Source organism: Thermobia domestica, chromosome 7 (assembly GCF_964235325.1).
Source record: "Thermobia domestica chromosome 7, izTheDome1.hap1.1, whole genome shotgun sequence".
NCBI lineage: Eukaryota > Metazoa > Arthropoda > Insecta > Zygentoma > Lepismatidae > Thermobia > Thermobia domestica.
The window spans coordinates 295,367,996-295,394,324 of NC_137460.1; the positions used below are offsets into that span (position 1 = coordinate 295,367,996).

The following is a 26,329-nucleotide window of genomic DNA, read 5'->3' on the forward strand; positions in this document are numbered from 1 at the left end:
ACCAAATAAAATCACTCGTGTTCCAAACATCTTGAAGAGCCTGCTTTCGAGAAGTCAAGTTTACTGAAAGAAAAGTTAATGCCAGTGGCGGATCTAGGCTGGGGTCGGGGGCCTAGGCCCCCCAGTTTTTGAGTGACAAAATTGATTTAAGCTATTATTTAGATATTTTTGAAAGTTTTTAGTAAACATGATATATATATCATAGTCTGGGTTGACTCCCCCCCCCCCTGAGTTTTTAGCGTCTAGATCCACTTCTGGCTAATGCCAGGAGAATTATTTACACGCAAACTGAGAAAGAATGCTGTTCCAAGTATATTATTGAAAGGTTTAAAATCCGAGCCATTGAACAAGCACCGATCTATGTCCAGTTACAAACGTACAAATATCGTACAAGACGCAATTGTCGGTTGTAGTCAAGACGAGGCATTAGAGGGTAATAGAGACGATGTCACTCATGATTCTGATGATACTGCTTTAGAAATAAGTTATACAATGTGAATTAGGGAGTGAGATATACCGGCTTGTAGAAGGAATCAGTGACGATGACTGTTCCTCAAGACATTGATTCATCGTTTAATTTCTCTGTATCATGTGACAATGATGATGAAATGGGTGATGAGAGTTGTTCCGCGGACAGCTATGCGAATAAAAGAAATTTAACCGGTGAAGTGTTTTTCGTATTCTGGAAAACTTTACAGATGTTTTTTCATTTTTGCCTCATATGTTGCGCTCCTGTACATACCTTGAAGCACAAAATTATAGTGTCAGCGTTAAAAATTGCAACAAAACGTGAAAATGAACATACTTATGTTCGGGAATCGGAAGAATGCTTAAAGAAAAGGTACTTAGGTGTTGCAGCAATCTCGTCCGCCATCTATTTACATATTTTTTTTTTTTTTTTTTTTTTTTTTTTTGAAACGCTTAACTCATGCTTTATAGGATACGTTTTATAATATTATAAAAACGTTTGTACAGCCCACCATCAGATATCATTTTCTACATGCAGATGATATTTGTAAGTCTTTGCAATCAGTTCTGGAAAAGGAAACCGCACTTAGAACGTGTCACCGCTCCTCTCACAAACGAAATGCTTGGCACTGTGTAGTAGGTAAGCTTCCTCTCGCTCCTTGACTACCTATGACGTCATCAGGAAATCTTCCTTCCTCTGTTACTCGCTAACGACTGAACATATCGCGATCAAACAAACACCATTCCTTTTAGAATTTTCAACTCTACAAATGGAAATAAATTGTAAAAAAATGCATTTCTAAGTCGAACTGCTTCTTTAAGGCCAGATTTCGTGCAGGGAAAAAGAATCAAAAGAAATGCCACTTAGTAATTGAAGTCTCCCCAATATCAGCAACTACTTGATAAATAAGGATAAAGTCTACATCGACTAATCACATAAAGCTAAGGATTTCCTGGTGGTGCCAAAGTGCTATATCTGTCAGCAGTTTAGGAACATTGCAAAATATTGTGATAATAAAGTAAGATGTAGACACTGTGGTACACTGAGACACAAAAGTGAAGACTGTAACGAAAAGGATAAAAATATTTTAGTTCCGTGTAGACATGCCAAACTCCAAATACAGAGGCATCATATCCTATAGAGTACCTCGTGAAAGGATAATTAGTAAGATTAATTATGGATAAAGACACCACACATAAAGGTAAAACTAGGAAAAACAAACCCCCAAGCAAAATTAGAAGAGACAAAATAAGACCTAAAAAAGAAAGAGGAAAGGAAACATAGTAACACAAAACAAATATGTTTAAACAGAAGAATCAGTGAAAGCGAAGTTAATTCTAAAAGAATTTACAACTTGATTGGAGAATAGAAAGAAAAACCGAAAGAATAAACATAAACAAAAAAAAAAAAAAAAAAAAATGGAAATACCTAAATTGGAAAATTCATTTATAAATGGTGAAGAAAAATACTTATTCCCACCCAACGAAAAGAAAATTCAAGATCAAACAATTTCATCGACATCTACAGATATTTCAGATAAGTCACCAATATTTAAAGAACCAAGACCACTTTATGAGAAAATGGAGAGGCGATATAAATTAGCCAAGCTGGAAGATAAGCAGATATTAACAGTTGCGTTTAGGCAAATAACCAGGGACCTCCACGAGAAGGGAAGATCTGTAACATATCCTGTTCTCGAAGAAGTAGATAGGATGGAGTTATGTACATATGATTTACCAGCGAATGGCTGGGAACTAGTAGCCTTAGTTGACGAAGCATTTGAACGACGCGGAATTTACTGGAACTTAGAAAACGTATATAAACAACTAGTCAATGCTCACGGGCGAATATATTTCGACTTTAGTTAATCCGGCAAGCAGGCATTGGTCCATACCAAATATGCATAACAAAATCACAAAATTAAAATTAGTGCAAAATAATGCTCAAAGATCTAAAGTTGACACAATGGAATTAAGGAGATTTGCCGAAATAAATGAAATAGACATAGTAAACATTCAGGAACCATATACTGTTAAGAGCAAATTAATAACATTCCCACCTACAGCAAGAATAGTAAAAGAAGGAAATGACCCGAAAGCCATAACTGTAATCATGAATAAAAATATTGAAGTTCTGAAAATATTGTTCCTAGTGTTTAAAAGAAATGTTAAAAATTTCTGAGAAGGATTAGTCCTCTGTTGCACAGTCGATATTCCACCAGCAACCTCTGAAGGATGAAGCTTTCAAATGATCTAGAGCAGTGTTCGAAGTGGAAAAAGAGCAGAGGCGGTATGTTTTATTACAATTTTAACTCGACATACCGGCTTTCTACATGTTGAAATATAGTGAGGGTATGTTGCCTAAAAGATTGGATTTCTATTTGCATAATGCACTGAAAACCACTCCAGAGCTTCTCTTTAGTTACGGGAGGGAGGGGGCATGGAAAGGCTTTGATCCCTCGACAACACTTTCTGAAAAAATTTAAAATATTCCCTCACGTTGTATTATAGAGAATTGTACACGAAAATGTTCATAACAGACCCCTACTCGACTCAGGGGTATTTCAAATTCCTGGAAGAATCGCTCCCACAGCAGACAACTCCTAAATCCACTCATGCTCAAAACACATTTATATGAATTAACACAAGAACACACAAATACCTACGAAACATACAATTCAATATGGCACATCAAAATATAAACTAGTTGAATTCCTTTGAAGTCACCTCATTTTAAAAACAAAAGGTAGGAAAATGAACAAAAATGTGTTGTCAAGTTGGAAATTATTTCTACGTAAGAAATGAAGTCTTTTTACGTACAAAGCTATTCGTCAATACCTGTGTATAAAAATGGATTTATTTAAGGTGCAGTGACGGTATGTCTTGATAACTAAAAAACCAGAGACGGTATGCCTTCATCACTGAAAAACCAGAGGCGGTATGGCATACCACCACATACCGTCTCACTTCGACCACTGATCTAGAGGCAACATCCTTCGTAAGACAACACTTAATGTAAAGCACATTTAAAAAATTCTCAAGAGCTCGCATATACTTATGAAAGATATAAAAATGAACAAAATACGTAAAGCTTGATATTATTTCTCCAACTGAGGCGGATCTAAAATGAGATAATATGAAATGTCACACGCATGAAATGTATTAACAAACAGCTGGACATAATTAGATACGAGCTTTGTCATAATCTCAGGAGTGACACTGCATATGCGGTGCTAATTCCAAATAAATAACTGTCAAAGTGTAAATTAAATTTCATTCTATTTTATGTTCGAATTTTCTTTTTAGGCTTTTTGTGTTATTACTGTTATTTCATAATTTAACTATATTGTCCAATTTGGTGTATATATATCTATATATACTTGTGTCGACTTGTAATTTCTAAGCACTATTGTAATTTGCAGCAGCATCCATGCCATTCAAACGTATTAATAGCATAGTACATGCACTACTTGTCAATATGAAGAAAACTTATATCACTGTTTTCTTACCTACACACAACTAAAACGAACAAAGGCATGCTAATCACGTAATTGTAACAAATATCTTTATATAATAACATAATGACTCTCTGATGTCAACTGAAAACAATTTAATAAACGCACAACAACCACAGGATAAATAAATCAACAAATGGAAGTTTCTCTTCCAGTTCTTTTACGAATATAAAATAAAATAGTTAAAAATACACAAAACACTATTAACAACAGAACCAAACTGAAAACAGTGTAAATCATACATGTACTAGATACTAATCTTTGATACTAAACGCTTCTTCAGTTAGAGAAAGAGAAGAAAATAAAGAAGCATTACATTAATTAAAAAACAGAAACTAGGTAATAAGGAAATATAATATACAGGGTGAGGCAAAGTAACCCCCTTTTAAGCTTTCATGATGTTTGTTTTATTTTTGTTTTGTTCGTTTGTTTAGTTTCACAATGTTTTACAATAAATCATTTTTTCTTTTTATTATAGGAATTTGAAATAAATATTGCCTTGCTATCAACAAAGGAGCAAAGAGTGAGAGTGGTCCAACTTTACTACGAAAATAAGAAAAATGGTGCTGAAACCACTTGTTTGTTAACTGCATAATTAAACATTCGACAAGTGCAGAGTCGAAACATCACAAGTTTAATATGGAAATTTGAAAGAACAAGTAGTGTAAATGATGCTCCAAGATCTGGTTGGCCAGTCTCAGCAATGAGTGTGGAAAAATGTTCAGAAGTAAAAGAACCATTGCTGAGTACTCCTCAAAAGTCTAGTAGACGTCTTTCTCAAGAGTTAGGTATTAGTGATACAAATGTTCGTAGAGTCTTAAACAAACTTAAGATGAGACCTTATATCCCTCGTGTGCTACAAAGTTTGCATAATGAAGATGAATACAGGCGGTTACAGTTTGTAGAATTTTCATGAACAAAGTTAATGAAGATGAGACTTTTCTTTATAAGATATGGTGGTCAGATGAAGCAACTTTCAAGTTGAATGGATATATCAATAGCCATAATTGTGTATACTACAGCGAAGCTAACCCAAATGTCTTTTTGGAAAAACATGTTAACTTACCAGGAGTTATAGTTTGGATTACCATTTCTTCAATGGGAATAATAGAGCCGATATTCTTTGATTATTGTTAATCAAGATAATTATTTACATACGCTACGAACTGAATTCTGGTCCCAAGTTCAAAATCAGAATGACATTTCCTTTCAACACGATTGTGCACCACCCCACTATGCGTTAAACGTTCGGGAATGCTTAAATATTCATTTTGAGGGCAGGTGGATACCACAACGTGGAGCAATTAAGTGGCCATCAAGATCACCAGACCTAATACCACCTGACTTTTTTCGTGGAGTGTATTGAAACATGTTGTTTACAGCCTGAAACAAACAAACAAAACAAAACAAAAAAAAATGTGAGTTAAAACAAGCAATTTCCGACAAATGTTCTGAAATTAACGTCGAAATGTGTCAAAAGGTTTGTAAGTCAATATTGTATTGATCAAGAATATGGGCATTTTGAAAATGTTATTTAATCTCAGTGAATGGTGTTGTTTTGTTGTTTTCATGGAGTTGTTTCCCAGAAACTAGTGTACTTTATTTTATACATTTAACTAGTGTAATAAATTTGGGTAATTAAGAAAAGGGCGTTACTTATGCCGCACCCTGTATAGTAAAAATCTTCAAGCGGTGAGAAGAATGAAAAGCATTAGAAAGTAATCATAAGAAAATTCACTCCTAACCTTTGGAAGAATGTTCGCCAGAAGCAGCAGAGCCTGCATAACGCGATGCTTCAATCGGTGGAGCTGAGAATCTCCAAAGTAGCGAGGCTTATTGGTCGACTCCTGCTTTTCTCTCTGAAGCAACACTTCCATTAGCTTCGGAGTTAGCTGCTGGTGTTCCTTCGCCAATAGAAACAGCAACCGGATGCCAACAACACGAACTTCAACATCTGCATAACAATCGCTAATAGGAAAGCATCATTAGAAAAACCTTTATAACACAGTGAACATAAATAATAAAATAGTTTTAGAATAGAAAGGGATCTCTTTAGATAGAAATCGATAATCAATTATTAACCAATCGATAGCGCGCGCGCACGCACACAGACACACACAAAATAAATAAATAAATAAATAAAATGAAAGTTCTGTGCACCGGCCCTCAATGTATGGATTCGATGTATCTTGTTACCAGGACGATTTTTTTTTTTTTTTTTTTACTGAGCGATTTTGGATAGGGAGGATACACGCAACACAGCTATATATACAGGGTGTTTCAAAACAACACCAACAACGTCTGGGAGGTGATTCCTGACACCAAGATAAGACAAAAAGTATTGACCATCCTGGGTGCACAAATGCTTCCTTTCGGAGTTATAGGCTGCCGAAAACATGAAAAAATTAACTTTAAAGGTTCATTGCTCCAAAACTATAGAAGCAATCGTAGTCGGGTCAAGACTTCACTTACGAACTAGTATGCGCACTATCCAAATATCCATGTTTCAGAATCCTGCTGTACTTCCGCAACAATTTTTGTTGAGGTAGTTGGAGAGTACTTCAACTTGTATGCCCGTAGCCAAACTCCCTTTATTAAAAATTGTATGAATACCTTAAGATCCTGAAACATGGATTTTTGGATAGAGCACATACTGGTTCCTAAGTGAGGTCTTGAGCCGACTACGGTAGATCCCAAAGATTTGAAGCCATGGGCCATTAAAGTTCATTTTTCCATGTTTTCGGCAGCCTGTAACTCCAAAAGGAAGCATTTGTGCACCCAGGATGGTCTATCCTTTTTGTCTTATCTTGGTATCAGGAATCACCTCCCAAACGTTGTCGGTGTTTTGAAACACCCTGTATATACACATGGCATCCATACCCTGTTGTCCGGTGCACAGAACGTTTATTTGTGTGTGGCTCTGTAATCGGTATCCACGGAACCAATCAATACATCATCGACAATCACTTAATATGGGTTCGAAGCCTTTGTCTCACAGTCACCAGTATGAATCAAGTATGAACAGGTAAAGGGGAATCTTTGTCCCCGTGCAAACTCGTCTTACTGACTTTTCATTATAATGATTTTCATTCATCACAGTAGTGGACGTTTTATTATTATTATTATCATTATCATCATCATCATTATTATTATTATTATTATTATTATTATTATTATTATTATTATTATTATTATTATTATTATTATTCTTTTATGGACGGATTTTTAATTATTTGAGCCTTAGGTTAACGTCACAACATTGGCAGTGTATTATTACTTTACACAGAATTCAGTTTGATTATTTTTGAATCGAATCAAGTCAAATTTGAATTCCGGGGCTTTTAGTTTTCAGGATTTATTGTTAAATTTTGAAACGTAATGTTTATTTCTGAGACAGTCATATCAGTTTAAATTAAAACAGAAATTAATTATGTTCAGAATCTAGTTTGACATTTTGATGATCACAAGATTTACGAATGTTATTGAATCAGGTATGAGATAGTCGTGTGAAATAAAAATCACTATAATTCATCAATTCCGACATTAGTCCAATGGTAATCAATTACAAAAGATCTCAGTAATTGAGCACTGATCTTAAGAGTGGGAAAGTAGTGGTTAACTCAGATACTGTAACACCCAGGTTCCATTCGTGTAATTTGTCACTTTGAATGTTACTTAATTTTCAACTATAGACAAAATGGTATAAGAAAAAAATCAGTCATTTCCTTCACTTACCATGCAATATTGGGTTTGGATTTAGGTATAGTGTCCCGCTCAGCAGCGAGGCTATATACGACATGAACCTACAGCTTAACGTGAGATCCAAATCACATGAGCTCCCATCAGGTATCGAATCCAGGTCTCCCGCGCGAGAGACGCATACACTAAGCATATAACAATGAGGGAGCTCAGACTACATTGTTGCAACTTAATACAGGGTGTATCAAAAAGAATTTTACAACTTTGAAAACTCATATTAATTAATTTATTTAACTTGCAGACATTGTTTTGGTGTCATTTTGTAGCAAAATACTTTTGTGTGTGTGTGTGTGTGTGTGTGTGTGGTTTGAGATGCAACCGTTTTCTCAACAGATGCTAAACTGTCATGTGTGGCACGTCCAGCTGTAGAGAAGCACGGGTTAATTTTTTTAGGACTGATCACAAAGCTGTCTTACTTGCTCTACAATGTCTTCAGACGTATGGGGATGACCTGAAGATTTCTTGTATCTTACCGGTCATCCAGCTTCAATGAAACAATTATGCCACTGATAAATAGTAGGCCTGCTGGGAGGATCTTTACCATATTTTGTACGAAAATTACTTTGCACAGTTGTCGCAGACTTAGATTCTTCAAATCAAAACAAACGCTAGCATGCTCTAGACCAGTAAAGGGAGAAAGGCAGCCATCTTTGCTTCAACTACTGCTAGCGTTTGCGGTGGCTTGTTTCTGAACTAGTGTACCACATGAGTCAAAACTTAATGTATTCTGCTACAAAATGACACGAAAACCATATCTATAAGATAAATGAATAAATTAAAATGAGTTTTCAAAGTTGTAAAGTCCACTTTCATACACCCAGTACTTTCGCTGAAATTATAAACTCCAGAAAGTTAAACATTTGCTTGATCTACTTTTATCCATAAATAAGAATTTAGGGCTCTGAGAGAGTTGGGTAGGAGTTCTCAATAATAATAATAATAATAATAAATGAGAAAAGGTGGAAAGGCTATTACTCACCGCAAAAATATGTAGCAGAATATTCTTCTACATGCAACAGGTAGAGCTTTCGGAAGATGCTACTTCCTTCATCAGCTTGTGGTAGAATAAAAAACATGAAGGATGGTTAAAAAGTAAGGATATGTAAAAAATCTTCTGTCAAACATTAAAACACACGGGAAGTAGCATCTTCCGAAAGCGCTACCTGTTGCATGTAGAAGAATATTCTGCTACATATTTTTTGCGGTGAGTAATACCCTTTGCGCTTTTTCTTATTGAATATAATCACAGCTCGCAATATTGTGATAATAATAATTGGGTTTCGAGGTTTCACTGACAAGCCCTCCATAGAGATCGAAGTCAAGACAAAGCGCGTTAGTTACTTAGATACGAGTCACTTACTGTGGAACAAGTGTGCTTAAATCCAGTGAACTTTGAAAATTATGTAGGCGCACGAGAGGATGATTCAAATTAACAAAAAATTGGTTACTTACCAATATATCCTCCTGTTGGAAAACTAAATATTATTCTAGTATTTCCCCGAAAAGTTTAGAAAAACATCTTACCGGGTTTAGAAGTTATTTTCTTGATCCACTAAATAAATCAGGTATTTGTCGTGCTCAATGTGAATATGTCTCCTCATATATAGGTCAAACGAAACGCACTATTAACACCCGAATTAAAGAACATATTAGGCAATCAGAAAAGTCACAAGAAGAGGGTATGTCGGGATTGGCGCTTCACTTAATACAACATTCACATAATATAAAGCAGGTTAGTGTAATAGGTTCACTAAAAACAAAGAAACAACAGCAGGTTAAAGAATCATTTCTTATTCACAAATATAAACCTGCTTTAAATCAGAATTTTGGCAATGTCGATAAAATCTGGTTACCTACCTCTGATGTGGCAACACTGAAGTAACATAGACACTGCGCTTCCTTCAACTCAATTCTTTGTTTTGCTCACTGTGCTCGTGGTTTTATTATCCATCTCTCACGTTATATTTATTTGATGGTACGTATTCCTTTTTCTATACCATATTTCTCTCATCCATTTTTTGTCTTTGTTACTTTACCAGTGAAGACAGAACTTTGTTCCGATACGTTTGAAGACTATTTAGTTTTCCCACGGGAAGATATATTGATAGGTAACCAATTTTTTTGTTAACGTGTGAACTTTTATCCGCGTATAGCTGTCACGTATAGCTGTCATTCACACGTTTACACACTCAAGCAACGAAGTTTGATTCTTATTAGGCTAAAGCCACTTCAAATGGTTACCCAAAGAGGAGTTGGTCTCCGCTGTCAAATAATTTTCACTGGCAGACTGTTATTTCCTAATCTTACTTCTGTTTCTTCTAGTCGATAAAGTTGCTAGGTGGCAAAGAATGCGGTTCAAGTTTCAGGATAAATTTATCTTTTACTTAGCTTCACCTACTTCCGACCTAACAAGACAACAGAGGCTATTATATATATATATATATATATATATATATATATATATATATATATATATATATATATATGTGAGAGAGAGAGAGAGAGAGAGAGAGAGAGTTTTATTTCTGACGGTACGCAACGGTAGGACGTACCGGCACCTCTTTCCTGAGAACGGAATGTACAGGGTGGTAGGTAACTCTACTGACAAACTTTGGGAGGTGATTCCTTATGTGAAATGAAAGAAAAAAGTTCTAATAAACATAGGTCGAAAAACGTCTCCTTTCAGTTATGAACCGCCGAAAATGTAAAAAATCACGTTTCGAAACGCCCTGCCTCAGAAACAATAGGACCTATCCCAAGCGGTTTAAGGAATTGCAAAGGAACTAGTATGCGCTCTATCTAAATATCTATGTTCTACCATGGTCCTTTATCGGCGAAATGAACTGTAAAAAGGAAGTTAAGGTACAGGGATACTCCTTTAAGTACTAACGGCGCGTTCGTTTCGCCGATAACGGAGGATGGTAAGACACAGATATTTAGATAGATCGCATACTAGTTCCTGTGTAATTCCTTAAACTGCTTGTTATAGGTCCTATAGTTTCTGAGGCAGGGCGTTTCGAAACATGATTTTTCACATTTTCGGCGGTTCATAACTCTGAAAGGAGACGTTTTTCGACCTATGTTTATTAGAACTTTTTTCTTTCATTTCGTATATAAGGAATCACCTCCCAAAGTTTGTCGGTAGAGTTACCTACCACTCTGTATATCCTCTTCTCTCTTAAAAAGGGATTGACGGGAAACTGAAAATACCAAATAGTAAATATGTAGTTTTGTTGAAAATCACAGGTTTTATTGTTTTCCTTTTCGTTTTTTTCTCTCTTGAGAAAGAGTTGTGAATCTTTGTTTCTTCTTGAAGTCAGTTAACAAGGTGTCTACTAAAATTCTAAAATGAAATTACGTGACCTTTTCTTTACCAAACAATAAAATTTCGTAACATTCAAAAACTAATAACAGAACCTATATTCTTTAGCAGTTATCTTTATCTTATCTCTACTTTCAAAAGCTGTTCCTTGAAGCGATAAAAATCTGATGTCTTCTCACAGTTGAATAGAACGGTTAGATGCATAGGTGGTTTCGGCAATGCAATGCGATTTGCCAGCTGAAGGACAATCTCAAAAGCGAATTAGGCCGAATTTTCATGCATGCGATAGAACCCGTGCTTTTCTTCCTTGCGATTTGGTAGCGTCTAAAGCCGACCATAGACATTTTTGGCAGTGAATTTTGACGCTTTATGGAACAAAACTTTCCAGTTGCTACTTGTATTAGTACAGATTTAAAAAATCGTGACCGCAAAGCAAAATTTCGTGACTTCTTCTTGACTTTCATGACCGTTTTCTGATTTCATGACTTTCGTGACCGATAGACACCCTGGTTAATTGTATTCAGGGACTAGAAATATTTGAGCCCTTCTGTCTCTCGCTCGGTAGCACGTCCTCGCGCCTCCCTTTTCTTCATTCCTTTTTCGCATGGTAATATAAACCATAAAGGCTCTGAACTAACAAAATCTTTTTTTTTTTTTTTTTTTCTGAAAAGACACGTCCCACAACGAAATAATCGCAACAAATTTGTCTGTCGCTGAAGTTCGACTAAACTGAATGCCAATACAAAAATTCTGTACTTTGTCCGTAGAGGCGCCTTTGCTCAGTTCCTATTTTAATGTATCTAATTAATTGCTTTTATTCATTATTACGAAGCGAATTAAGTGAAAATATCCCTTAGATTTTTTCGCGAAGCTTACCCTTTAATTTAATACAGGTTTGTATGTTTGTATAACGTTTTGGGAGCATGATTAGTATTCTGAAGAACATTATGTGAACAATGTATGATATGTATGTTGTTATTAAAATTCAGTATTTGCAGGACTCTTGGTGACCTTTGAAAATTAACAATTGCAGCTTACTTTCGCCCGTTTACAAAAAGAGAAGAAAAGCAAGAAAACAGCCACTAAGAATATTGACTAAGAATTATCATTACGTGTAGGTTTATTGTATTATAAAATTAAGATATAAGAATCAGACATTTTTAAAATATCTTTATATACATGTACATAAGAGTTTTTAGTTACAAGACTGCAGTGATATGCTACTGGATATTATTATTATTATTATTATTATTATGGTCTATTATTATCCTGAAACGTATGCAACGTTTTAACCATTATGAATATCCTCTGAGAAATATTTCCAGAGAACTTGAAGAGTCTCTAAGTACAAGGCTACAGATTTAATTGAAAACAGTGATTAGATATTAGCACTCACCTTTCAATGAGGGTGTTGACGGAAAATTCCTTGCCTAATGACTTCACGAACTTACATGTGTCACTCAAAACCCTGAAAGAGAGAAAATAATAAAATTAACTTCAGTATATTATCAATTATCTACTAGCCTGAATAATGTTAGAATTGTATTGGTTCTTTCTTTGATACCTCAAATGCAATGTTTGAGTATTGTTCATCAGGGGCACAAGGCTTAAGCCGTTATCTTTGTAGTCTCCACATTGTTCTTGTATTTCAACAGTGGCGTAATATATATATATATATATATATATATATATATATATGCAGTACATGTACCTATACTTGTAGCTTTCTCTACCAGTCCCAGTAGGGTTGTTAATTTATGTTTGTAAATATTTAAAACTAGTGCACCAAGAAAGTAACTGTAGAAAAAGAAAAGTTGTCATTTTATTTGATAGATCATTCAGATTAGTAGCACTAAGTATGGCCATTAATGAAATTATTATTCGAATTCAAGGAATAGGGAACGGCTAGTGCCATTCTATGTGTAACGCCTGTTAAGGTACTTCAAAATAACCAAACCGTCGTCATCCGGCAGAGCGTAACTACCGAGCACACCCCTACATTGAATACTGTTGAAGACCGAAATACTCCTGCCCAAAAATAGTTGCACAATTACAGACTAGTTTTAAATTTTACAAACATAAATTAACAACCCTACTGGGACAGGTAGAGAAAGCTACAAGTATAGGTACATTTATTGTGTAATATATATCCAGTAGGGTTGTTAATTTATGTTTGTAAATATTTAAACTAGTCTGTAATTATGCAACTTAACTATATATAAAAGTAAATGAGCTGACATAAATTATTGAACACTTCCTGTAGTGCTACAATGATTAAATTTTGCATGATTGTAGCTTTCCGGAACTAACTGACAGGAAAATTGCCAAAAGTGAATATTTTTAATTTTTAGGGTTCTAAAAGGGGGGGATGAAAAAATTCCCTTGTTATTTAAATGGACGTTTTCTTGGGATAAAAAAATCTTATCTTGTAGATAGTTGAAACAGGAAAAGAAATAATAGAATTGTAGGTTCAAGAGGTGCAAGGCCGTAGGCCAAGCAAAGATAGTGTGTAGGGGCGGAGCCCCCGGATGAGCAGATTCAGGAAATATGAAGAGCAAGTTCACGAAATTCACTGTTGATGCAAAAGTCGATAGATAAGAAATGCGAGGCCGTAGGCCGAGCAGACTCGGGGGCCTGGGGGCAGATCCCCCAGCTAGCCAAAGGCTAGTACATATATATATATATATATATATTAGGGTGGTCCAATTTTTTTTTTTTTTTTTTTTCGAATTTAATTGCGCATAGTTGCTAATATTGTTCCTTTCCTACAAGTATATTTCACTGCAAAAAATCAACTCAATTGGATATTTAGGGGTCGCTCAAGCGACATGAAGTTGTACCAAAGGATGCATATAATTATGTCGTATACGAGACATATTGGAGTTTAAAAATTCAATCCTTATAAAGGAAACTGTACTTTTTGCCCTACAAAATGAATTATTTATTATTACTAAACTTGCAAATAGCTATTACCAAAATTACCATTTATTGATTTCAAAATAAGTGAGATACCTCAAAATATGCAGTTGCTGTTCATTTTAAACAGAAAAAATAAGGTTATTAACGAAGTTGGTAATTTTTCAAAGTTCTCTTTCGAGCGTCTGAAACACGCTTTCTGTGGTCCTCAACAACCTGAATTAGGTTCTGCATTTCACTGTCTTTCTTTGTGATTGACTCATTGAAATTGGACATAAGGGCCACTGAACGTTAAAGCAGCATCGTTGACAACCTTCAGTGACTCGACGATTCGTTTCTCCTTTTGAAATTTGTCCGAGTTACTCCAGTGCTCGGGATCACATTGGAACATGAAATTGATGTCAACTCGAAGAGAACGTAAGGCGCAAACAGAGACTGAATTAATCAAATCATGAAGATTCTTTGTTTCTAAGCCGTGGCAGTCTGTGAGGTTTATGCCTCTTGAACTCCAATTTTCTTCACAAGCCTTAAGACGATTTATAATATTCCGCTGGTCCTTGAAAGATAACTTCTCAGAGAACAGTGAGAGTGAAACTAACTCTGTTTCAAGATACCACAAGTGAGTTTGAAACTTGTTCACTGCAGATTCAGACACAGATTTATTCACTATGGCGTATTGTTTGATCTGCTTGAACAGAAGTAAGTCGTTGACGGGAGCATCACATGTCTTGGGACACGAAATCCATGCTTTAACGTATATGAGACTTGGAAATAAACACATTTCCCGCAGATTTTTTTCCTCTTTGACTGTAAGCTTAAACATTTCGCGGAAAATTTATATCCTGAAGCAGCATATTACCTTGCTCATCCAACGAGCCATATGGTAAGCACCTGGTGACTTGAAACGGTACTCCATTGGAAATTCACCAAGTATCAACAGGCAAAGCTCTATCATTTCTTTATAGTCATCACGGGGAATATAGTTATCTTCCTTATGTATAAGACAATTTTGTAGAAACATAACAACTTCATTTTTCAGTGTTCGTACATATGGCATGGAAAGGCGTTCGTCTTCCAGCGCCTTAAAATTATAATGCTTAAGGTTCGGTCAAAACTCTTGGAAACGTTGAAACAGTGGAATATTTGGACCTTTAGTATGTTCTCCAAAATTGTGGGAGGTGCATAATTAATTAGGTGAAATTAATCAGTATTTTAGACGATATTAATCATAAATATAACTCCGTTTCTCTTCCAGTCGTGCACTTATGTCTTATATTTATGCCTACACTAGAAACGCCATTTCAGGCACGTAGCCAGGGGGAATATGGGTCCCCTTCGAAACCAAAAAATGGAAAAATTAAGGATTAAACAAAAAGAAACGAGAAAAAGAAAAATCGGCGTTAAAAATAAAAAGCTACAGCAAGCGCGTGGTTACTCTTTCTTATGAGCAGCTTTGTGTGGAGGAAACGGGGGGGTGTAAGTTAAAAATGGATATTGTTGTAACGGGGTTATTTCATGTCACGGACCCCTTCTTCGCCTATTACGAAATCCTGGCCACTTTAAATGTTGTTTTTGTATGAAATTCACAAGCACTGCACTAAACAACGGAAAGGTCCATCACCGCTTAAATGCGAATACGTTCAATATTTCAAATAACAGGTATGGAGAATAATTGAATGCTTTGAGCGACTTCTAAATATTTTTTTACTACGATGAAATTTTTTATTTAGTATATTTAGACCACAAGGATCAAAATTGGCAACTATGCGTTTAGATCAGAGATCTTTTTTAATTTATCATTCTCTGCTGGACCACCCTAATATATATATATATTCAATAAATTTCAAAGATTTATCTTCAATAATCAATTCTAACAAGAAGATAATTATTTTATCATCCGTTAAAATCTGTAACGAGTGAGTTAGAGAAATACAGGATGGACTTAGTAGGAGTTCAGGAAGTTAGGTGGGAAGGAAATGGATCTGAGAATTCCGGAAATTTTACGTTCTTTTACGGGGAAGGAAATAAACATCATCAGTTAGGAACAGGGTTTTTCGTTCACAAACGAATATTACCAGCAATTAAACGGGTTGAATTTGTTACTGACAGACTTTCTTTTATTACTCTTAAGGGACGGTGGTGTGATATTATTGTTTTAAATGTACATGCTCCAACTGAAGATAAGGGTGACGATATAAAAGATAGTTTTTACGAAGAAGTGGAACGTATATTTGACCAACTCCCGCGATACCATATGAAGATTCTATTAGGGGATTTCAATGCGAAGGTAGGACGAGAGGATATTTTCAAACCGATTATAGGGAACGAAAGTTTGCATAAGGAAAGTAATGATAATGGTGTTAGACTCGTGAACTTTGCAACATCCAAAAACCTAATCGTGAAAAGTACAAAATTCCCACATCGCGACGTTCATAAATACACTTGGACATCACCAGACGGAAAAACACATAATCAAATTGATCACGTTTTAGTAGATAGAAGAAGACAATCTAGCATAATTGACGTCCGGTCGTTTAGAGGGGCTGATTGTGACACTGATCACTACCTGGTAGCAGCGATAATACGGGAGAGATTATCGTTGAATAAAGGTAATACTCAATGTCCGAAAACGGAGAGATTTAATTTAAAGAAATTAGAAGAGAGCCAGGTAAGAGAGGAATACCAGGTTGAAGTTTCGAATAGATTCTCGGTTTTAGAAGACTCGGAGTGCACTAGTGTTGAAGATACTTGGATTGAAATTAGAGATAGCATTAAAAGTTCAGCAATAGAAAAATTGGGACACGCGGAAATACGTAGGAACAAACCATGGTTCGACCAGGAATGCATTAAACTAGCAGAGAAGAGAAAACAGGCAAAATTACGGTGGCTACAAAATCCGAATGAAATAACTACACAAAATTTCGCAGATATCAGGCGGGAAACTTCCAAAACTTTTAGAACAAAGAAACGGGATTTTTTGAAAGCTAAAATTATGGAACTTGAAGATAATAGTAAAAATAAAAATATTCGGGACATGTATAAGGGGATCAGCGAATTTAAGAAAGGCTATCAACCTCGTGCTTATATTTTAAAGAAACCTGACGGAACAGTTCTCACTGATACGGATAGCCTCTTAAATAGATGGAAAGATTTCTTTGACGATTTGCTGAACACGCAGCCAAAAACTAATGTGCGTGGAGAAAAGGAGATACACACCGCAGAACCGTATATTCCAGAACCTAATCGAATAGAAGTGGAAGCCGCTATAAAGAAATTAAAGAAACACAAATCTCCGGGTGTAGATGAAATTCCGGCTGAGTTAATTTTAGCTGGAGGCGAAAATTTGTGGAACAAGATACACAAACTCATTCTCCTTATCTGGAACAAGGAAGAAATGCCACAAGAGTGGAAAGAGTCAATCATTGTTCCAATTCACAAGAAAGGCGACAAAACTGACTGTAATAATTATCGAGGCATTTCTCTTCTGTCAACATCCTATAAAATCCTTTCAAATATTCTGTTAGCAAGATTGACCCCATACGCAGATGAAATTATTGGAGATTATCAGTGCGGATTTAGACGAAATCGATCAACTATCGACCAAATATTTACCATTCGCCAAATACTCGAAAAGAAGTGGGAATACAATACCCCGGTACATCAACTATTTATTGATTTTAGAAAGGCTTACGACTCGGTTAGGAGAGAAACATTATACAACGTTCTTACAGAACTTGGAATACCGAGAAAGCTAATTAGATTAATTAAGATATGTTTAAGTGAATCCCAAAGTAAAGTCCGGGTAGGAAAATTTTTGTCCACGAGCTTCCACGTCGAAAATGGTCTGAAACAAGGAGATGCGTTGTCGCCATTATTATTTAACTTTGTGCTGGAATACGCCATAAGGAAAATCAAAGATAGCAACCAGGGCCTAGAGTTGAACGGCATTCACCAGGTTATGGCATATGCTGATGATGTGAATTTAATAGGGGATGATAGGAGAACAGTAGAAATAAATGCAGAGAGCTTATTAAACGCTTGCAGGGACATGGGTTTAGAAGTAAATGCAGAGAAAACTAAATACATGGAAGTGCGTCGGACCGTAATACTGCAAATTGTGAAGGCGTTAAAATATTAAATAATACTTTTGATAAAGTGGATACTTTCAAATATTTAGGATCAATATTAACAGACGAAAATCATATTCACGAAGAAATTAAATGTCGACTAAAAGCAGGGAATTCGTGTTACTATTCGGTTCAAAATCTCTTGTCGTCGCGAATTCTGTCGAGGAATTTGAAGCTTAAAATATATAAAACGATAATCATGCCTGTTGTTCTGTATGGTTGCGAAACATGGTCGCTTACTCTGAGGGAAGAACATAGACTGAAAGTATTTGAGAACAGGATCCTGAGAAGAATATTCGGACCCAAGAGGAACGAGAATGGGGAATGGCGGAAGCTTCATAACGAGGAACTACATAGTTTATACGGTTTGCCCAACATTGTTAGGGTCGTCAAGTCTAGGAGGCTTAGGTGGGCAGGTCATGTAGCTAGAATGGAAGAAAGTAGAAACGCTTTCAAAGTCTTGACTGGTAGACCCATAGGAAAACGACCATTAGGAAGACCTAGGCGCAGATGGGAGGATAATATTAAGATGGATCTCGCAGAGATAGGAATACAAAGTAGAAACTGGATGCAATTAGCTAAGGATAGAAGTCAGTGGAGAGCTTTTGTGAACGCGGCACTGAACCTCCGGGTTCCATAGGCCATAGAGTTAGTTAGTTAGTTAGTTAGTTTAACGTCTATGATTCTTAAATCGCAATTTAGTTTTTTTTTTTTTTTTTTTTTTTTGTGTGTCAATTGAACACGCAATTTAGGATAATAATAATATAATCCAAAAACGCTACTGAAATTATATATGTTGTATCCAAGATAGGAATATAAATGCTATCTTTTCCGAGTATCAGGTCACTAAAAACATACTACATTTAACTTGATACACTTGTATATATATATAATTAATTTAAAGCTACACAATGACCTTTGTTCACATTACTCAACAATATCGGTAGGTAACCACTTGGCTTCAAATCCGAATACATTTTTCCTTCTTTACAATGATTTAATAATCCACAAATGTAAGATTTTTACCGGTTCGATGGCTAGTCCAAAAACAGCACCAGCAATTCTCTATTCCTTCAATTCGAATAATGATTCCCTTAATAGCCACACTTGGCGCTACTAATCTGAATGGCCTATCAAATAAGATGACAACTTTTCTTAAACCCATTACATAATAAAACCTGTATTTTTGTTTTTAGGAATTCCTGTTTCTTAAAAGTGACAACATCCGTTCACTCAACCAGCGACTTCTTCAATTTACTGTACGCACAATGTGCCCAGCTCAATATTCCTTCCAATTGGATGGCCATATGTAACCAATTTTTATAATTTTGAACGTTGTTTGGTATATAGCTAGAAAACAGTAATAAAACCATTTCTAATCGTTACGTTTATTTTCATTAATATAATTGCTGATAATAACATCCTAGTCCCTCTCCAGACTACCTTTCACAGAATCTAAGGATGCATTTTTAGTCCTTATGTAATATGCTTTGAATACATTTCCTCCAGTGTTAGAGGTCGCCTGACGTAAAATTTCCACTTATTATACTGAGGGTTTACAAAAACTTACAAACTATTAAATAATCAGTATTTACTTTAGGAAAAAAACGAAAAAAAAAAAAACAGCAACTTGAATCTCTGCATTATGCTAAACATAAAATTAAAACCTTGAAAACCCACGTTCACATTTCTTATGAGAACTGAAGACAAAATTCAAAGTGGCGACAAAACTTACGCGAAAAAATTCCGAATTTTTCTGGTTTTCGGAAACATTTTTTTTTTAATTCTCCTGATTTTTAATTAGCCATACAGACTTTTAGAGTTAGACTGAGCAGGGTTATCTGATAAATTATTTTCTTTTAAAGCTACAAAATCAAATATATTTTGCTTAAAACAGAAGAAAATGCGATAGTTGTGATCATTCTACTGGAACACTAATCGAAGTAAGTCTTAACTTCGTATGATGATTCTTCTTCTTCTTCCGCTCCTAAGGACGTAGTTTCTATATTATTAATAAATAAAAATAACACTGACGTTTATTCCATCATGGGAAAACAGGTGAACAGTTCGGAATGAGTTGAGTTGATTTTAGTTTAGCGTCCCTTTCAGCAGCGAGGCTATATAAGACGTGGACCTACTGATTAACGTGGAATCCGAACCACATGAGCTCCCGCCGGGAATCGAACCCGGGTCTCCCACGCCAAAGGCGCGTACGTTAACCGCTTAACCACGAGGGAGCTCTACAGTTCGGAATGAATTTTTGAGGATAGTGAGCACTTGTCTCAAGCCAGGTTTTTATCTTGTCACTTTCAACGAAATGCATATCCTAAGGGGAGAAGGGTTTAAAATTTATAACCAGAATATGTACCTCACGAGCACTTCAAGATAGGCAGATGGGATTCAGTACATGAAATCCTTATTGAAACTAGGTTGAAACGTATCTCAGGATTTTCGAAAGGAGAAACATTTCTGTAATAGTTTAGTCTCCTATTTTGTATTCATAAACTGTCAAAAGTGAGGGCACGGTTGAACGGTTTAAAATGAATTTTTGAACGTAACTTAGGGTGATGGAAGTATTTATAGTTAGTTCTGCACTAGTCTCCACATTTCAAAAAACTGTCCTTATTTTTTAGGAAGAGAATTCGACTCCCATCCTATCGTGAAGCACATAAAAGCCATAAGTTTGAAATTTCATTTCGATGCGTTCAACGGTATGACCTTTAGTTGAGTGTACATGAGGACGAACAGATCTCGAAAAATCATTTGTTCTGTGTATGTGGGCCATGAAACAAGAAAATGCGTTGAAATCTCGAATTCAATTTTCTTCTCGATCGCCATACTTTCTTTTCTTCTTTCGTAGCTCGATAGTAAAAAGGAATGTAATTTCAATTGTATTAAGTTCTTTTTTTTTAAAAAAATTAACCCTCCCACTGAATATTGACCTTATACATACATTGATGTGAAATTTTATCGGCTGTGTTTTCGTAAACTCATAAGCACTTCCAAATAAATTGTTTTGGGAATTAAAATACATTATAGTGAAAATACAGAAGCTCAAACACGAGGAACGGTATTCCAAAATCCTTTCATTTGGTTGATTAGGTACCCAGACTTAATGCAGATCAGGAAAGTACGATAAAATCGAAAAAATGAAATGAAAACTTTGAGTTTTACGTCCCACGGTTAGGAGACGGTGATGATGAGAAATCAATGAAATGATGTAATGAAGAAAGTGGGAGGAAACGGGAGAACCCCGAGGAAACCTACACACACGATGTCTGTCCATCGCGAAGTTCACTTGGCGCGAGTTGGGATCGAACCACGGACCCCATGCACCAGAGGTGAACGCTCTACCACTGAGCCACCGCGACCCCACGATAAAATTGAATCTAGTGGATCCAACTGTATGCTGCGGATGATTCATCAATTTTATATTCCACTGCATAAGCGAAAGCAAAAGATAACCCGTACAACTACAGAACACAAGTTTGTTACACATCATTAGTGGAAAACACATAAGTTTCTAAGTTTCAAGTTGCCAACTAAAAGATAAGCAATCAATAACATCTAAAATCGTTTTACAATTTCCATTTAAAATGGTTTAAAATCTCATTCTTACGAAATCGAAATTTTAAAGCTCTCAGCAGAATTCCCTGACTATCTCCAGTTTTCTCAAACCCTCTGACTTTTCCCAGTTTCCCAGGTCTGTCGCCACTTTTATGAAATCCTACTTACATGCCAGGGAAGAAAGATCTCACGGAAGGAAGAATAATTTTCAATGAACTCTTATGCAAACTTTTTAAACCTATTCAAAAATTATGTATAGGTAGTGGCACAAGTTTTTCGCACTAAGAATTTGAGAATTTCGCGTTTCGGTTTTCATATTTCGCGTTTTGTCGCATTTTCCCAATAAAGTTTCTCAATTTGTAGCTCTTGGTGGAAAAGATATTCCCTGACATTTTTACAATTATTCCTTTAATTCATAGATCATCCTTTAATTATATTTTCAAAATCAAACTGAACTTACTTTGAGTAGGAAAGTTCGCGATGATGATAGCTAACGTTGAAGATGGTCTCTAAAGCCGTGTCCGAATCACCTCAAATGCATCGTTCATACCAAATTCTACCGTTCCATCAGAGGAAAACTGGCGTTTTTAATTCAATGAAAACGTATTTCTGAAATTTCGCGTTATTTCGCGCATTGTTAGAAATTTCGCGCAAAACTACAAATTTCGCGTTTTGTCGCGCAACGGAAACCAATGAAAATACACAGAATATTATAAAACGTCAAGAAACTGAAAATTATTTAATTCTGAGGCATTTCGTTTTATCGCGCATTGCGAAAAACTCGTGCCTCTATGTATAGGGGTTAGAAAATGAATTCGTTTACTTTGACGTTCCACGATTATGTCCTTTAGGCTAAGGGAGACGATGATTAAGACAAAAGAATGAAAATAAAATAATTGGTGGAATAAGAATGAGGAAGGAACCAGGAGTACCACGAGAAAACTCCGGACACGATCTTGTAAACCACAAACATACTTGGCCGGGGATCGAACCATGGACCCGACGAACCAGAGATAAGCGCTCTACTACTGAGCCACCGTGCCCTCTAAATTACGGTTAGAAACACATTTATCACCTTCGCTTGCATTTTGGGTTAAATTAATTTTATTGGTTGAAATCTATGCAAACGACTATGAACGTAAGAGCATTTAAGCGTGTTAATTACATTTTTCTATTCAAGTTTTTCCTCACTATTATTTACATCAATTTCCTTTTCAATCTGCTCCTGAATACACCCGAAGGTTGATTTTACTTATAAGGAACTGTTAATAACTATATATACGACGGCAAGTCAAAAATTATCTACACTTCTGTCGTAACTTTTCTTACATTGCGCACTTCGTCTTCTGTCCTCGCATGTTTTATTGTTATACTCCTGTGGTAATGCTGTGAAAGTGTGATCTTAATTCCTCCATTTTTCTTCCTTCTGTTGCAGATATATCATGGCTGCTCCATTAGAAGTTTGCACCAAAGAGGAACAACGAGCAGTGATCCTATTCCTCTGGTCGGAGGGTGCCAAAGGATCAGACATTCATAGTAGACTATCATCGCAATATGGGAGAAGTGAACTATCACGTAAAACTGTGTTTTTGTGGCTCGAGAAGTTTAAAAGTGGTCGAACAAGTGTAACGCATGAAGAGGGAGCAGGACGGCCATCAACCTCCACTACAGAAGATAACATTCAGCAGGCTCGAGAGATGGTTCTGGCAAATAGGCGAATCACTATCGATGAGGTAGCAGCTGCTTTGACATCAGTCATGGCTCTGCCCATCAAATCATCCAGGACGAGCTCGGTTTTCATAAAGTCTGTGCACGTTGAGAATGCACGGCCACATATGGCTCATCACACTATTGAAACCATCAACAAGCTCAAATTTGAGTTATTGGAACACCCTCCCTACAGCTGAGACCTAGATCCATCTGGCTTTCACTTGTTTGGGCCACTCAAGGATGTTTTGCGTGGTCGCCGATTTGCTTCAGATTTAGACGTGCAAAATGCGGAGCAAAAGTGGCTACACGAGCAACCGAAAACCTTTATTTGGAAGGAATACGTTACGCTCGTTGACCGTTGGGCCAAGTGCATTAAAAAGGAAGGAGTTTACGTAGAAAACTTGATGTGCATAGTATAACCATAGCTTCATGTAAATAAACTGTAGAATGAAAAGTGTAGATAATTTTTGACTTGCCTTCGTAGATTCATATGAATATCTAATTTTACTTATTTACTGTTTTAAGACCCTCGACTGCAATTACCTCTGATCCCGCCTATGAACAGGTCCAAAGAGTAACGCTCCTGCAAGAAGCGAAATGCATGAATGCCATACACTTGAAGGTAAAGAAGGACTAACTTCCAGGATTCGATTGGCCAATACATTGTACAGGCAAGTAATTGTCTCCGCATGGCTGCTGATTAAGTCTGCATACTAAAATAATAGAGAAAATGCATTAACACAAGCAGTGGAATTGCAATCACCTGCCATAGATAAATCACAACCAATTTATTTATTTATTTCAAATATGTTGGACACATATAAAGGGGGATACACCTGATTTATCAGGTTGTAACATGGCTCGTATTACACATCGTTCTGAAATAGAAACATGACATATTCAAATGCAAGTGGTAAATTTAATGGCAATCATTTGAGCTTACGAAACGGACCAAAAGTGGTCTATATAAGACAGATATAGAATTTTTTTAAAATGAAAAGTTATTCGTATATGTTTGAATTAAAATTTGGATTATACGTAAGAGAATAAGAATCTTTCGTTTTAATAAGCTTTCCCTAACATGTCTCCTTTGCCGTCAATTTGCCACTGAAAAATTAATGAACAATTACGTTTAATACGCCAGACATTACTTTTTCCCCACCTCTAAAATGACGAGCGCCAATTTTATGGAAATATTAACTAATAGGTATTCGAGCTAAATCCTATATGATCTACTAAACAGTGAGATTTTCAACTTCCACAATACACACAAGGCTAGATTTTTAAAACAGAATGTTCTGATTGCTTTTGCGAGACACATATACATCAAAAATATGTTTTACAATATTCTCACAATGAATCCTTTCCCTCAAATAACATGGCAAATTAATCTTCTATGCAAAGTATTTTCGTGGTGGACAAACACCGTGTGCGTGGGTTTTCTCGGGATTCCCCTATTCCCTCCCACTTTCTTCACTCCACCATTTCGTTCATTTCTCATTACCACCGTCTCCTTTAGCCTACCCGGCATAACCGTGGGTCGTAAAACTCAAAAATTTCATTTCATTTCGCGAAGTATTTCCATCACAATCTTTACGGACTCCAAGGGCAACGTAACACAAGTTTTTTTTTTTTTTTTTGTTTTTTCTTCACATATTCCAAATCTAAGTGAAAACCCATCGCATTCCATTTTAAAAGACTGACTTTTGTTGAAAATTCCACTGACAAAGTACGAGGGAGGTCACAGTGACTCAATGATAGGGCGCTTACCTCTGGCACCTAAGGTCCGTGGTTCTATCCCCGGCCGATGAAGTTTGTGGTAGTCAACATTTGACTGGGTTTTTTCGGGGTACCCCCCTTTCCTCTGACATTCTCATTCCACTAATTTTTCTATCATTCACTTGTCTTTGATCATCCGTCTCCCTTAGCCTAAAGGACATTTTTTCCATTGGATAGAGCACTCTAAGGTAAGCCTATCATCCTGTTAAAATGTTTTGAGAACTTCACGTCCCTCAAATTCAGAAACGCTAAATGAGTGGTACCTAATGAATTATGGTTTAATTATTTTTTTCATTACACTTGGCGTTTTTGAGCTAAACAGACATTTCAGGAGAAAAAGGAACAAAAAATAAATAAATAATTAATTAAAATTTCATGAATAAAAAAATCAGATTTCCGGCCAATTCCGAAAGTTCAAAATTGCACTATTAAATTTGACATATGGGATTCGATATGTGATACTGTTATTTTAAGACTATAGTTATATTTACTAGCAGAAGTGCCCCTTGTAGCAAATTGGAATTCACTGATGTTCTTCACATCCCTTAGATCCTCCCTCAGTCCCTTACATATTCCTAATGTAAAAACCAAGCCAAACTGACTTCTCGCGCACTCGAAACAGCAGATTCACCTCATTCCACGGTAATCACTAACCTTCACGAGATGATTTTTTTCAAGGTCATCCCTGAAAAAACTTTTTTTTAACCACCCCAATTGACGAAAATTCCTACGGACTGCGCTCTTTCATTATAAGAAACAAAATCTCAAACATCAAACTACGTGTAGGTATGGCCATAGGCCCTACAAAAGTGATTTTCGGAGGACAACATTAACTCATGATTTATATTCTCGTGGTCCACAGTTTGATCGCCAATGAGAACCTTATATTGGATAAAAACCGAGTCGTGGTTCGAATGCCACTTTAAGCTAGGTGCTGTTTCATAGCTAAGCAGCCATTCCCGCTGGTGTAGTGGCTAACGCATGTTTCTTTGGTGCACGTGCAATTCATATTCTCGAGTCTAAGATCACTAGCACAAATTTCAGCACTTCCTACGTTCAACTGTTTGGTACATATGATATATGTCGGATATCTAGATAAATTTACCTCTCCTTCTTCCCTCCTCGAAATACGTTGTCATTACCACAGCCTACAGTTTGAGAAGAAA

At 36.1% G+C, this 26,329-nt stretch overlaps 1 protein-coding gene across 1 annotated transcript in view; it reads right to left on the reverse strand.

Annotated features, from left to right (window-relative positions):
• LOC145691072 (tRNA (guanosine(18)-2'-O)-methyltransferase TARBP1) overlaps positions 1–26,329 on the reverse strand; it is a 79,477-nt gene that overhangs the window by 45,859 nt on the left and 7,289 nt on the right. Inside the window, exons 2-4 of the mRNA XM_081766728.1 lie at positions 23,928–24,097; positions 12,461–12,532; positions 5,729–5,951 (exon numbers count right to left, since the gene is read on the reverse strand). Of these exons, the coding sequence (XP_081622854.1) occupies positions 5,729–5,951; positions 12,461–12,532; positions 23,928–24,097 (465 nt within the window). The remainder of the gene's footprint in view (positions 1–5,728; positions 5,952–12,460; positions 12,533–23,927; positions 24,098–26,329) is intronic.